The sequence below is a fragment of the Arachis ipaensis genome, chromosome B03 (assembly GCF_000816755.2).
Source record: "Arachis ipaensis cultivar K30076 chromosome B03, Araip1.1, whole genome shotgun sequence".
In the NCBI taxonomy this organism is placed as follows: domain Eukaryota; kingdom Viridiplantae; phylum Streptophyta; class Magnoliopsida; order Fabales; family Fabaceae; genus Arachis; species Arachis ipaensis.
Window position 1 is genome coordinate 13,444,262 of NC_029787.2, and position 11,923 is coordinate 13,456,184.

At 33.6% G+C, this 11,923-nt stretch overlaps 3 protein-coding genes across 5 annotated transcripts in view; 1 reads left to right on the top strand and 2 right to left on the bottom strand.

The window, feature by feature from the left end:
* LOC107629701 (actin-related protein 7) lies at nt 263-3,773 on the top strand. The gene is made up of 7 exons (XM_016332562.2): nt 263-517; nt 1,016-1,237; nt 1,670-1,811; nt 2,148-2,389; nt 2,601-2,784; nt 3,030-3,097; nt 3,334-3,773. Exons 1-7 carry the CDS (start codon nt 440-442, stop codon nt 3,484-3,486), a joined length of 1,089 nt encoding a protein of 362 aa, XP_016188048.1. The 5' UTR covers nt 263-439; the 3' UTR covers nt 3,487-3,773.
* Nucleotides 4,751-7,009, bottom strand: LOC107634191 (cytokinin riboside 5'-monophosphate phosphoribohydrolase LOG1). Of its 2 annotated transcripts, none has more exons than XM_021118210.1 (7): nt 6,445-7,009; nt 6,219-6,316; nt 6,088-6,118; nt 5,888-5,987; nt 5,732-5,817; nt 5,402-5,545; nt 4,751-5,101 (listed from the first exon to the last, which is right to left on the bottom strand). In XM_021118210.1, the coding sequence occupies exons 1-7, from the start codon at nt 6,583-6,585 to the stop codon at nt 5,006-5,008; spliced, it is 696 nt and encodes a 231-aa protein (XP_020973869.1). In that variant the 5' UTR covers nt 6,586-7,009; the 3' UTR covers nt 4,751-5,005. The 2 variants fall into 2 exon arrangements, with proteins under 2 accessions (XP_020973869.1, XP_016193247.1); XM_016337761.2 differs by having other exon boundaries at nt 5,732-5,802; nt 6,445-6,990.
* LOC107629703 (purple acid phosphatase) overlaps nt 8,087-11,923 on the bottom strand; it is an 11,399-nt gene continuing 7,562 nt past the window's right edge. Inside the window, exons 2-9 of one of the 2 annotated variants that reach the window (XM_016332564.2) lie at nt 10,894-11,325; nt 10,079-10,279; nt 9,854-9,965; nt 9,391-9,620; nt 9,145-9,283; nt 8,834-9,054; nt 8,577-8,698; nt 8,087-8,497 (exon numbers count right to left, since the gene is read on the bottom strand). In XM_016332564.2, the coding sequence (XP_016188050.1) occupies nt 8,296-8,497; nt 8,577-8,698; nt 8,834-9,054; nt 9,145-9,283; nt 9,391-9,620; nt 9,854-9,965; nt 10,079-10,279; nt 10,894-11,067 (1,401 nt within the window). In that variant the 5' untranslated portion in view covers nt 11,068-11,325 and the 3' untranslated portion in view covers nt 8,087-8,295. Of the gene's footprint in view, nt 8,498-8,576; nt 8,699-8,833; nt 9,055-9,144; nt 9,284-9,390; nt 9,621-9,853; nt 9,966-10,078; nt 10,280-10,893; nt 11,424-11,923 lie in introns of those variants that run through there. The other variant, XM_016332563.2, reaches the window with a different exon arrangement.

Below are 11,923 nucleotides of genomic sequence, written 5' to 3' on the forward strand. Positions count from 1 at the left end.
AAACAAAATATATATTAAAATATAGAATATATATTAAAAATAAATTAAATTATATATATTTAAACATAAATATATAATAATTAATTTTAGTGTGTAAATTACATTTTTAAATTATTAATATATATGGTGTGTTAAGTCCGTCCTTGGGCCAAAGAATTACTTAGCATTGTAGCTTCAAGATTATCCGTCACATACCAGGCTGCACACAAAAAAAACATCATGTGACATTTTTTGTCGGATCTATTTTGTATGTTTTTATTCGATGGCATTTGCTGAGCAGGGAAGCTTGGGCCTTGGGCTTTTGACTTTTGACTCCCTGACTGCTGAAACTCGAAAGGTCTTTGAACCGAAGCGAGAGTGAGCTGAGTAGACTAGTTTCCCCTCTGGTCTCCGAGAACCACTGTCACTGTTACTGCGACTACAGTGGCTACTTCTGCCCATGGAAGCTGCCGTGGTTGACGTCGGGACTAAGCTCCTCAAAGCTGGTTTCGCAATTCCTGATCAGTCTCCTGCCATGGTATATATATCTATATGCCCCGCTCATTATTATTATTATTATAACATGCAACCGTACAACCAAATCGCCGAAATTTTCGTCATTCTCATCTCAATTGTGCCCTACTTGTATGTGCTTTCTCTCCTAAACTTTACTGTTTTGCTTAATTCATTTCTGTCGTGAAGCCACTTAAGGTGTAGGGTTTAAGGTGTATGCTTTAGGGAGATGCACATGAATTGTTGTAGTGTTATACATCTAACATTCCCCTCTGGTTATAGAGGCTCTTGTAAAGTTGCTTATCCCAAAAGCTTAAGTTTATAGGTAGAGGCACGTAGTGAATGGTTACCATTCATTTTAGCTCAATTGTGTATAGCTTTCCAGCACTTGCAATTCTTGACTAAATTTAAATTGCATCAATTTCAATGTTTTTCTTTTGTTTTCTCTTGATTGTGAAGTGTGATTATTTATCCTCAGAATTCCCTAATTCGTTTGATTGTGGCTCTTTTTGATATGGCTCAGATAATTCCCACTCAGATGAAAAGAGTGCTTGATGATGGTGGGTCTGTGAGTGACGATAATTCAGTAGCTGATAGTGTTACTGTTGATCCAGTGGTGCGAGGGTTTATCAGAGATTGGGACGCCGTTGAGGATTTATTGCATCATGTCTTGTATACTGGCCTTGGATGGGAAATTGGCAATGAAGGACAGATATTATTCACAGATCCACTTTGTACCCCCAAGGTTTGAGGAAACCCTATGTAGTATCTGCAAGGTTATCAAACTTGAGAGTTCATATAAACTCGATTATGGAGCTTAGAGCTCAAGTTGTAAACTTAAAAAGAGTTTATGAGTTAATTTGGAAGTTTGATAACCTTATCTTCTCTAACACATATATATTTTCCTAGACTTTGTAATTTCGTATACCCTTTGCATGCAGAAAATTCTTGGGCATTCCTAATAACTGAAAGGTTATCTATAAGAATTTCTCGTTTTGTAAATGCGTAAGAATCTTCTTGAGCAGATTTGTCCTCCTTTTTGTCCTGTTTGATCTAGAACTGCTATCATGCGTCCTTTTGTATTAAATCAAATTGCTAGTATTCAGTCGGTGACCTTCTTTTAATATGTATAATAGGGTATTTTTCTCTAAATATTGTATATATTATTGTCTCCCAGGCCAACAAGGAACAGCTAGTGCAATTAATGTTTGAAACATTCAACATATCAGGGTTTTATGCCTCAGAACAAGCAGTTTTATCACTGTATGCTGTGGGACGTATCTCAGGGTGCACAGTTGATATTGGACATGGAAAAATAGGTATCCATATGTGAAGCAATGGGAACTTAATTTAGATTATGTTGCTAAATTTTATAGTGGACGGATGGTAGATGTCCATGTGAATAATTTTAAATTATATAGTATATTAAATTTTATGGGGTAAAGATTGCATGGAGATTATCTGTGAAATTTTACCCCCATGTCAAACACATCCTACGAGATAAGATATGCATTTTCATTTGCCCCCTTTTCTATCGCTCAAGCAAAACAGTACGAATTCTGTACTTTTTCTATACACAGATGTTGCTTTTCACATTGTTATTTTATTGGTCTGGCTGGTTATGTGCTACCCAATCTTTTTGGCTTTATAAATAGATATTGCGCCAGTAATCGAGGGTGCTGTCCACCACATTGCATCGAGAAGATTTGAGTTTGGAGGTACTGATCTAACTAATTTCTTGGCACAAGAACTTGGGAAATCCAATCCACAAGTAAATATCAGCTTGTCTGATGTGGAGAGAATAAAAGAGCAATACTCATGTGCTGCTGAAGATGAATTAGCTTATCAAAAGACTGTTTCATGTCCTGTGGAGAAACATACACTTCCTGATGGACAGGTCTGCTTACTAATTCTCTGATATTTTTGACATTGGTACTTGCTAATTGAGTTTTCTTAAGATTTATGTTTTCTTTTTGATAGATTATTTGATAGAGTTAGTAGAAACATGGAGTGGGGAGTAGCAGTTAAGAGAGCTGGGTTGCACTTGAATTTAACTAGAGCTTATGAACATTTTCAGTAGTTTACAACTTCCTTTGATCTTTATATAGGTCATAACAATTGGGAGGGAAAGATATACTATTGGCGAAGCTTTGTTCCAACCAAGTCTGTTGGGTTTGGAGGCTCATGGCATTGTTGAGCAGCTTGTCCGTGCTGTTTCAACAGTGTCACCTGATAATCATCGGCAGCTGCTGGAAAATACTGTGGTTTGTGGGGGCACTGCTTCTATGACCGGTAAATGTTGTTCTTGTTGTTTGTTTGTTTCCATTAAGGATTTCTGCTGAATTAGGATATGAACTTCTAATATGTTATACTTGTTCTGCTTCTTGATATATAAGAAAAATATGATTTATTTGGGTGTGATCATTAATATATAAATATTCAGAAAATGGGAAATTTTCTCCTTTGAGTTACATCTTTTTGAGAATGCTGTTCTTTGTGGTTATTGTAGTGTAGACTAATGTTGAATCTCACTGCAGGTTTTGAAGATAGATTTCAGAAGGAATGTAGCTTAAGTTCGTCTGCCATTCAACCTGCTCTGGTTAAGGTAAGATTGCTATCTTCTAAATTCATCTAAATTTTTAAAGTTTCATATGATTTTACCAAATGATTGTTAACTTCCTCTTCTGTCAATTTTAAGAGCATAACTTAACAAGAGACAGGCAAAAAATGTTTCTTCATCCTAATACAGTGATGAATTGAAAATCGCAAGAGCGGTATCATAATAATTCGTGTTCAATATAATATATATACCCACTGATTGATAATCTGTGTTTACTACAGCCTCCAGAGTACATGCCAGAGAACTTAACCCAATATTCTGCATGGGTGGGAGGTGCCATACTTGCCAAAGTAGTTTTCCCTCAAAATCAACATATAACCAAGGGAGATTATGATGAAACTGGACCTTCCATTGTTCACCGGAAATGCTTCTGACAAAATTCACCTATCGCATAATCTCCACAAACATTGCATTCCTCTGCAGTTTGCACCTGCCTGTACTGTAACATATGGTAGGTTTTTATTTGCTGTATATTCAAAATGTTAGATGTCCATTTGCTCGTGTTATTTTAAAATTTGCAGTGATCTCCACTGATACCAATCTTCGGACAAAATCATGTGTATATGTATTCATGTTATAGCACTAGCCACACCTTTATTTGCACTCTCTTTCTACACCTTTGAGCTGCTTATAAATTAATTTATAGATTAGTTATTCTGTATTCTCTTAGTTTAAAAAGAAAGAAACTGGTTTTATATAAGAAATGACAAAATCGCAAGCACTGAGAAGGTGTTCTAGGCGGTGATGTATATACATGGGGGTTGTGCATCTCTTATTCAATCATTAAATTCTTAAGGGCATGATTTTCAGTGCAAGATTGCGTGATGAAGCAGAGCATATGTCACTCATTGAATTGTTGGGAGTTTGTTTAGTGAAAAGTAGAATTATTAAAGAGTGAAGATTCTTATTAAATTGATAGAGAATGTGTATTATACATAATTTATTTTTTGAGCGATCTTTTATTAAATAAATAATTTTTATTTTTCATTGAAAGATATAATACACTATAGTATTATACTAATTTTGATCCGTATAAGAGTCGGCATGAAGCCACGTCTTGAGCATATTCTTGTAGCTCGTAGTAAGGTGTTATTAATTGTCCTTATTGTCAAATGATCCTTTTAGTACCATTTATTGAGTTTGTATATCTTAACAACTAAATTTGTTCTATTTAACCCATGTAGTAAATCTTAAGTTTTCAAGCTACTCTCTTCCGTATATATTGATAAATTATTTTAATCTGTTTTGATATATTTACATGAATAAACAAAATAAAGTACGCACACTTGGGTGAGTTCCATCAAGACCAGAGTGTTATAAGCAATACTTAGAAGACAAGTATAAATTATAGGCATCATATCATTTTTGGAATATTACATATTAATAAAAAGATATATAGAGATTATCCAGGGTAGAACCATCCAATTAATAGTCAACTTGTTATGGGTAAAGACACTAGATGACAAATATGTCAATTTTGTAACAAGTTTAGTCCACAAAGTGAATAATCAAATAGCAATATTGACAAAATCTAAATTCACACTTTGAGAATCTAATAAACAATTAGAAGTACACAAAGAAAACTAGGTGTCAAGTGCCTAGTGGACTAGGACCTTGATCCTAACAACCCCACACAGCTTTAAAAAATATATATATATAACCATTGTTATCTTCTGCCCATCACATTATAGTGTATAATTTAATTAGAGTCAATGCTATTTTCGGGGAAAAAGAGATTCTAACCTCTTGGAACTTTAGTACTATTCAATTGCTCTTGATGGAGCTACAACATGCATGTTTCATGCTTGTTATTTTTATATATATTGTATTCTTTACAAGTAAATGGAGCTTAACTGGTTTATATCCTCTTTACACAAATGGATGATGGAGATTTTAAGATCTAAGTTCTCCATTTTCAGTAGGCCCTAAAAATTGGTCCTCTCCCCAACTTTGCTTTGGTGCAACCTTGGGATGCACAGGAACATACTCCTGAAGAAAAACAAAAACAAAACAAACGAATGATTGAAATTTACCTGATTTTAACCAACAATTCTTTTTCCATGTGATTTAGAAATTAGCCCCAGCATAAAATGTTTATACTCCGTATTCTTTGATTTGTCATTTTTATTTAACATTTTTCAAAGTTATATTTATAGGGTAAGTCACTGATATCACAAAATATAAGTGTATTAAGCATAGTAATATCATTTAAACCAACATGAGTGAGTAGTATATGGTTTTATAAATTGAGAGATTAGTATAATTTACCCCTTATTTTATAAATCATACCTCCATTTTCTTTATTAATTCTTCTGATGTGTCTCCTATGACCACTATATGCCTTGCAGAGTCATCTATGAAACCTTCTTCAACCCCCTTATCAAATAAGGTTAGTAAGCTATTGAAATACCCATCTACATTCAGCAACCCCACCTTCATATTCAAAAAGTTAAGAAAAAAGAAAAAGAAAATTAATAACAACTTAAAAGTGGAAGAAAATCCACATCTCAAATTCAATAAGAAATGATCCTTTTATTGAAAAAGAAGAATTTGAACATGTTTTTTCATTTAGTTTAGTGATATATTGGTTCATCTAGTAGATAACGAAAATAATCTTACTGGTTTATCATGTATTCCTAATTGGGACCAAGCTATAACCTCTAGCAACTCTTCCATTGTTCCATAGCCTCCTGAACAATATACAACTTTGATTGAATTTTAGAATATTCTTAGAACAGAAAAGAAGAGTGCAATTTATGTTAATAAAGAATATACCAGGAAGAGCTATGAATGCATCAGCATGTTTAGCCATTATTGACTTCCTTTCATGCATATTTGCAACTGTTTTCACTTCTCCAAAGGTTTCTCCGGATATCTAAAAGAGGGATTTGATCAGCATAAGCTTTTCATGAGTGAAAATTCGGTTCGAAAGATTCACATACATGATCATATAGTAACTAAAGATGGAATTGTACCTCATGATGCAGTAGAGCTTTAGGAATCACTCTAACCCAGGAAAGATAAACAAATGAAGTTCATGAAAGTTTAGAAATAAAATTTACAATAAAAATAGAATATAACATGTCAAGAAAATTAGAAATATTACCCAAGAACATGGCCACCTCCCGTTAGAACTGTTTCAGAGATCAAACCCATTAGTCCTAATCTTCCTCCACCATAAACCAAATCAATCTTCTTTTCAACCTTTCAATACAACAACTATGAATAAAACACATGCAAAAGTTCTTCAAAGGAGAAGAAAAAAACAAGTAGAATACACAAGTATATTCATAATAATGAATTGGTAAACAATATAGTATGATAGAAATTACCAGCAATTTACCAAGCTCAAGAGCAGCATCACCAAATGCAGATTTGTATCCAGGTCTACTACCACAGAAGACACATATTCTTTGGAACCTTCCTTTCTGCTTTATTTCTTCTTCTGGCACCTTTCCTTCCCCTTCCATCATTGATCATCCAGGCAAAAAGAAAGTACTAGTGGATTGATGGTAAATTCAGAGAGACAGAGAGAGAGAGAGAGAGAGCATAAAAAAGTGAGTGAGTGAGACACCTTTGTTTGAAGAACTTCTCAAAAATTCATCCAAAACACACCATTTTGTCTCCATGAAAAGAACTTGGCTGGTCACCATCATGACCCCATCTACCTCTTTTATTATTCTTATCAATCCTGCATCCATGTATTACGAGTTATGTTATTTGTATTCATTTTTGTCTCGTAATCTTGCTAACATAGATCGTTCTACCACTAGATAAGACCTCACAGAAATATACATCAGTCAAGTGATATACGAAATACAATGAGTACCAATATATTTCTTGTGTAATAATGTAACTTAAATTGCGCTAACTAGTGACAACACAAGTTACATAAAGGCAATTGTAACAAAATTTCTCAAGTGGAAAAATATAGGTAATTTAACATTTCAAGTCTATAAATTATTTTTCAACCATGCCATGTGTACATAAAAAATCAGTCATTGATATAAAATATATATTGAAATACGAAATATACATTAAAAATAAATTAAATAATATATGTATTTTATATTTTTATACATAAATATGTGGTCACTGATTTTTGGTAAATACATAGCATTTTTAATTATCTTTTATGTATTAATAATTATGATGGAAAAGAAAAAACAAACTCCCGGTACCAAAAACGATTTGTAAGGGAAATTGTATTATGTGTAAAATGAAAAATTTCAAAGTAGCATCATGATATGTCAGATATTAGGAGTTGATGAAGAACTATTCCACAAGTGCTCTCTATCCAGTTTAAAAATAAATAAATAAATAACCTCATGGAGTGTCCTTTTATGGAATCAAAAGTTGTGACCCCAAAAGATTGATAAAGTAAAATAAAAACTTACAAAAATTTCAACTCGTGATGATATTATTTTGTCTTCTTTCGTAAAAGTGAATAATATATAGTTATATACTACTAGTTGATTTATGCACCATAATGGTGCATAGCAAAAAAAAAAGGAAAAAGCTCACAATTACTCTAACCAACTATCATAACCGAAATAACAGAATTTAACTAACTTGACACAAGATGATTATTCAACCACTTAGAGATATATGTCAAGAATTTCTAACTTTGTTAGTATATATCAGCAAAGTCATGATAATATTTAACATGAACAAGCTTAGGTTTATATTTATGAATTGTACGTTCTTGAAATTCAGCTCTTAAAGTGGATTATCTTTCATTTAATTTTTTAAAATTTCATTGCAGTTTTAAATTTTAGAAGCAAAATAGTTCAGTTATAGTTTTTTATGTTCACAGAAATTATTCAACGGTTCAAGTTGCTTCTGATTTCTGTTCTTACTATAAGTGATGTAAGCTTTGTATTAAAAGAGAAAAAGAAAATGGTGGCCGGCTACTTTGGATAAAATGAACAAAAGCTATCAGTCATGCATCAAAAATGAATGAGGCCAAAATGCTACTTTAACAAAGTATTCTGAGAATCATCTCAACCTTCTTATTAATAGTGGATTTGAGAAATTTATGCAACCTAATTGGAGAAATGATTTAATATTGAAGCATACAATTTGCATTTATGGGACAGAAAAGTACAATGACATAACGATTGATAATCGATGTCAGCAACCATGACTGCGAATTCTTCTCGAAGTACCAATACACATGTGTGTTAATGAGAACTATGAGACGTGGAATCATCAACTGCGTGCCAGAATCTGTTGAAAAACCACATGCTGTCCGCTTCCACGGCATATCCATCTTGATTCCGATGCCAGCCATAGTGAGCATGTGTTCGGTTCTTTATGTCGAATATGGCGTGTCCAAAGCTAGCCTCTCTGTACGCTGAATACGCCGGCTGTGGTTCTGTCATGCTGCAGGTTAATGCATATTTAAATCAGACTCGGATACATCAAAGTAACTGAATTAGGATTTATTATGTTTAGAGCTTACTTGGTTGCCAAGCCTTCAAGGTTTCCTCCATCACCAATGGTTATATATACAGGAGCCGATTCATCTTTCACAGGAACGCAAATACCGTTCACAATGTTGTAAGCAATATTCGAGACACGTTCCTGATACATAACAGCCAACGATTCAGGTTAATTTGAGTTCAAAAAAGCTCATTGAAGTGCACTGTTTGAGGCTTTGTGACACATTCAGTTGCATTGTTATCTTTCCAGTTTAACAAGACTAGTATTAGCACTTACGGATCGTTCATAGGCATGAACATGCCCTGCAAACACGACATCAACCTTGTACTTCACAAACCAGGGTTCATACATTACTCTCATTGATTCACCTTCCATATAGTGATAGTTGTAGCTGTTATACCAAGGCGAATGCATAAGCACAATCAACCATGGAGTCTCTGTCCTGTTAACTTTTGGTAGCTCCTGCTCAAGCCATTTGTATTGTGGTGTATATTTCCCTGAAACAAAAATTGAAGCTTATACATTTAATTCAAGATGTTTACAAACAGATCATAACAATAGGTCAAAAAATATGTATTTATGAATACCATATGCTGAATATGAGGCCAAGACAATGATGTGTGCTGAGGCTCTCTTGACAGAATACCAGAAGGGTGCGGTACTCTGCGACGCTCTATAAGGAACATGATAGCGATGGCGATACGGCTTGAAAGGTACAGTTTCACCCTGCAAAATATCATTCGCTAGTGTCAAAAATCGACGATGACAAATCACACTAAGTTTCTAAACTTCTCAAAACCAAATTAAAACAATTATTACGAGAGAAGCCTTACGATTTCTGGAGCAAAATCAATTTCATGGTTCCCTGCAACCCAAATCCATGGTTGATAAGCAGTACTCCTTTCTACAAACCTTCCCCAAGTATCCCATCTAACGTTATCGTGATTAGGGTAATTATCCGCATAAGAAAGGTCTCCAACAAACAACACAGTTTGTCCTTTACTTGGGCTCTTTTCATAGTGAGTGAGTGTTTTATTTGAATCATAACTCTGACCAAGATCCCCTGCAAGATCATTGCCAAATTAATTAATTACAAACATATTGGCATTGATTTCGGGTACATTAACTACCTCAAATGCTGAAATTGTAAATTTGTAAACATCAATCAAGTAGGTCACAACTATAGGAAATTTAGTTTTAGTTCCCTAACATTATATACTTGTAAATCAAATTAGTCCACCATATTATGTTTTCTCTGTTAGGAAAATGTTAACATAGTTGATAGAATATACTTACCAATGAGACCAAAAGTGTATGGCACATCAGGACCAACTTGAGGAGGAGTCACAAACCAAAATTGCCTCGTTGTGTTCGCGATTCCAACTTCATAGTAGTATTTGGTGTTGTACTGTCCAAAACAAGAACCACACGAATCAATAATGGATTGATTGCATAATAAAACTCAAACTGAAATTGCTACAACAAAACACGGAATGTAATGGAATGGAGCAGAAGAAATACCTCCAAATTTCTGATGGTGCAATGATGAATAAAACCAGATGAGTAATTGAAGTATCTATAAGTAACATGTCTTCCCTTAGCAAGATTCTTTTGCTTGCTGTTCTCGCTCCAGTATCGCACTTCGCTGGAGCCTGGTTCATCCACCGTCACCCATGACACAATCACAGCTTTCCCCTCATGATCACCTTGTGTTATATGAACCTTTTATACATACATTCATTCATTAAAACTTAGAAACTAATTGTAAAACCAAGAACAAAAAAACACACTAAAATTTGTGAAACACACTAAAATTTAATCAAATCAAACAGAGGAAAGTTTCTAAATCTTAAAAAGCTATCCTACCTTTAAAAAAAAAACAGGTGGGATTGGTTAATGAAGAGTACCTAATCAGGTCAGTCACCAATCTTAGCCTAATTAACATTAATTATCTAATCACAGTCTGTCTTCTTTTTTTGGTTAAAAACCACATTTATCCACCAATCAAAATTCAAAATCAATTCTACTCAAGTAGATAGGACCATTAACCTAAGACCTCTGGTTAAACTAATACAGTTAGTGGTTAGTATCTAATTAAAAAGTTGATTAATTACTCACTAATCATCACCCCCACTTCCCTAAAGTTCCATTATCTTATCCTCACTTTAGAGGAACCCTCCACCAACCCAAAACAACTAAAAATTAACAAAAACAATGAATGATCCCTTGATCTATCAAACATCAAAGAACACCAAGGAAACTTCCAAAGTAGATTCCATATCAAAACTGAGAAATAATGTCACATGCAAAACAAAACAATAGAAGAAAAAGGGTACCTGTTGGGGAGCATTATAACCACGAGGAACAGCAAAGACATCACTATCAAGTGGCATGTCCACAGCCTTCTCTTCATTCCTAACGAAGGTGCTTGTTGATCCTCCATTACACAACACTGCCACGTTCACAAGAACCAATCCAAAAACCAAAACTTTGAAACCCACTGAATCCATTTTTGCAAAGTGTGCGGAAGACCCGTGATGAATGTGGCATTTATTTATAGCAAATCACATGTTAAGTAATTAAATTAAATGCTGATTTCGAAATAATGGAATATTAGGATTTAGGAGGAATATTCAGATTAGTGAGTCAACTATAAACAACGTATGAGAGAAGTTTATTAGAGTTCTAATCTAAACACAGTAAACTGTTATTATGCATCGTTTTTTTTTTTCTTGGGATCACTACACAAAGCAGTTTTCAGATGAAGACGAAGACTTGGACTAACAAACCCTTTAGCAAAAACTAGTGGTTTTGGATTTGGTTGAGATGAGAAACCGAGAAAACTGTAGATGTAAGAGTATGAATTGAATTGAATTGAATTGCATTGAATAATATGATATGGGGTCGCAATAATGAGGGCGAAAAAGTTGACTTTGAATATTAATTTTTATTGGGTTGTATTTTTTCTTTGGAACAGGAATGTGCCACCTACGTGTCATTCAGACCACATCATTTATGAAGTAATGAAGAATTAATTATACTAAGGTTACGTAATGAAACCTCTTGATTTTTTTTAATTAATTTCTTAAGGTATGATCTTAAGTAGGGCTGGGAGTGAACGGAATTGAATCGAATTAGATCAAATTTAAATTTAATTCACAAAAATTAAATTTGACTTATAAAAATTAAGACTTACGGTTCAACTCATTAATGATCGAGGCTATTTCTTAAACTCAAGCTTAACTTACCGAAAATTTATGAGTTGATTCGAGTTTACAAACTGACTTAAATAACAGAAAACATAATCTATAATTCTATATCAATAAATTATAATGTATATATATTAAAAAAATATTAATTTTATAT

Excerpts from the sequence above, each read along its gene's own strand:
- LOC107629701 (XM_016332562.2), top strand. The coding sequence starts at position 440 with ATGGAAGCTGCCGTGGTTGACGTCGGGACTAAGCTCCTCAAAGCTGGT. Across the intron at positions 1,238-1,669 it reads ATCCACTTTGTACCCCCAAG|GCCAACAAGGAACAGCTAGT; the intron begins GTTTGAGGAAAC and ends ATTGTCTCCCAG. Across the intron at positions 2,390-2,600 it reads ATACACTTCCTGATGGACAG|GTCATAACAATTGGGAGGGA; the intron begins GTCTGCTTACTA and ends ATCTTTATATAG.
- LOC107634191 (XM_021118210.1), bottom strand. The coding sequence starts at position 6,585 with ATGATGGAAGGGGAAGGAAAGGTGCCAGAAGAAGAAATAAAGCAGAAA. Across the intron at positions 6,317-6,444 it reads TTGAGCTTGGTAAATTGCTG|GTTGAAAAGAAGATTGATTT; the intron begins GTAATTTCTATC and ends TTGTATTGAAAG. Across the intron at positions 5,818-5,887 it reads TGCATTCATAGCTCTTCCTG|TTGTATATTGTTCAGGAGGC; the intron begins GTATATTCTTTA and ends ATTCAATCAAAG.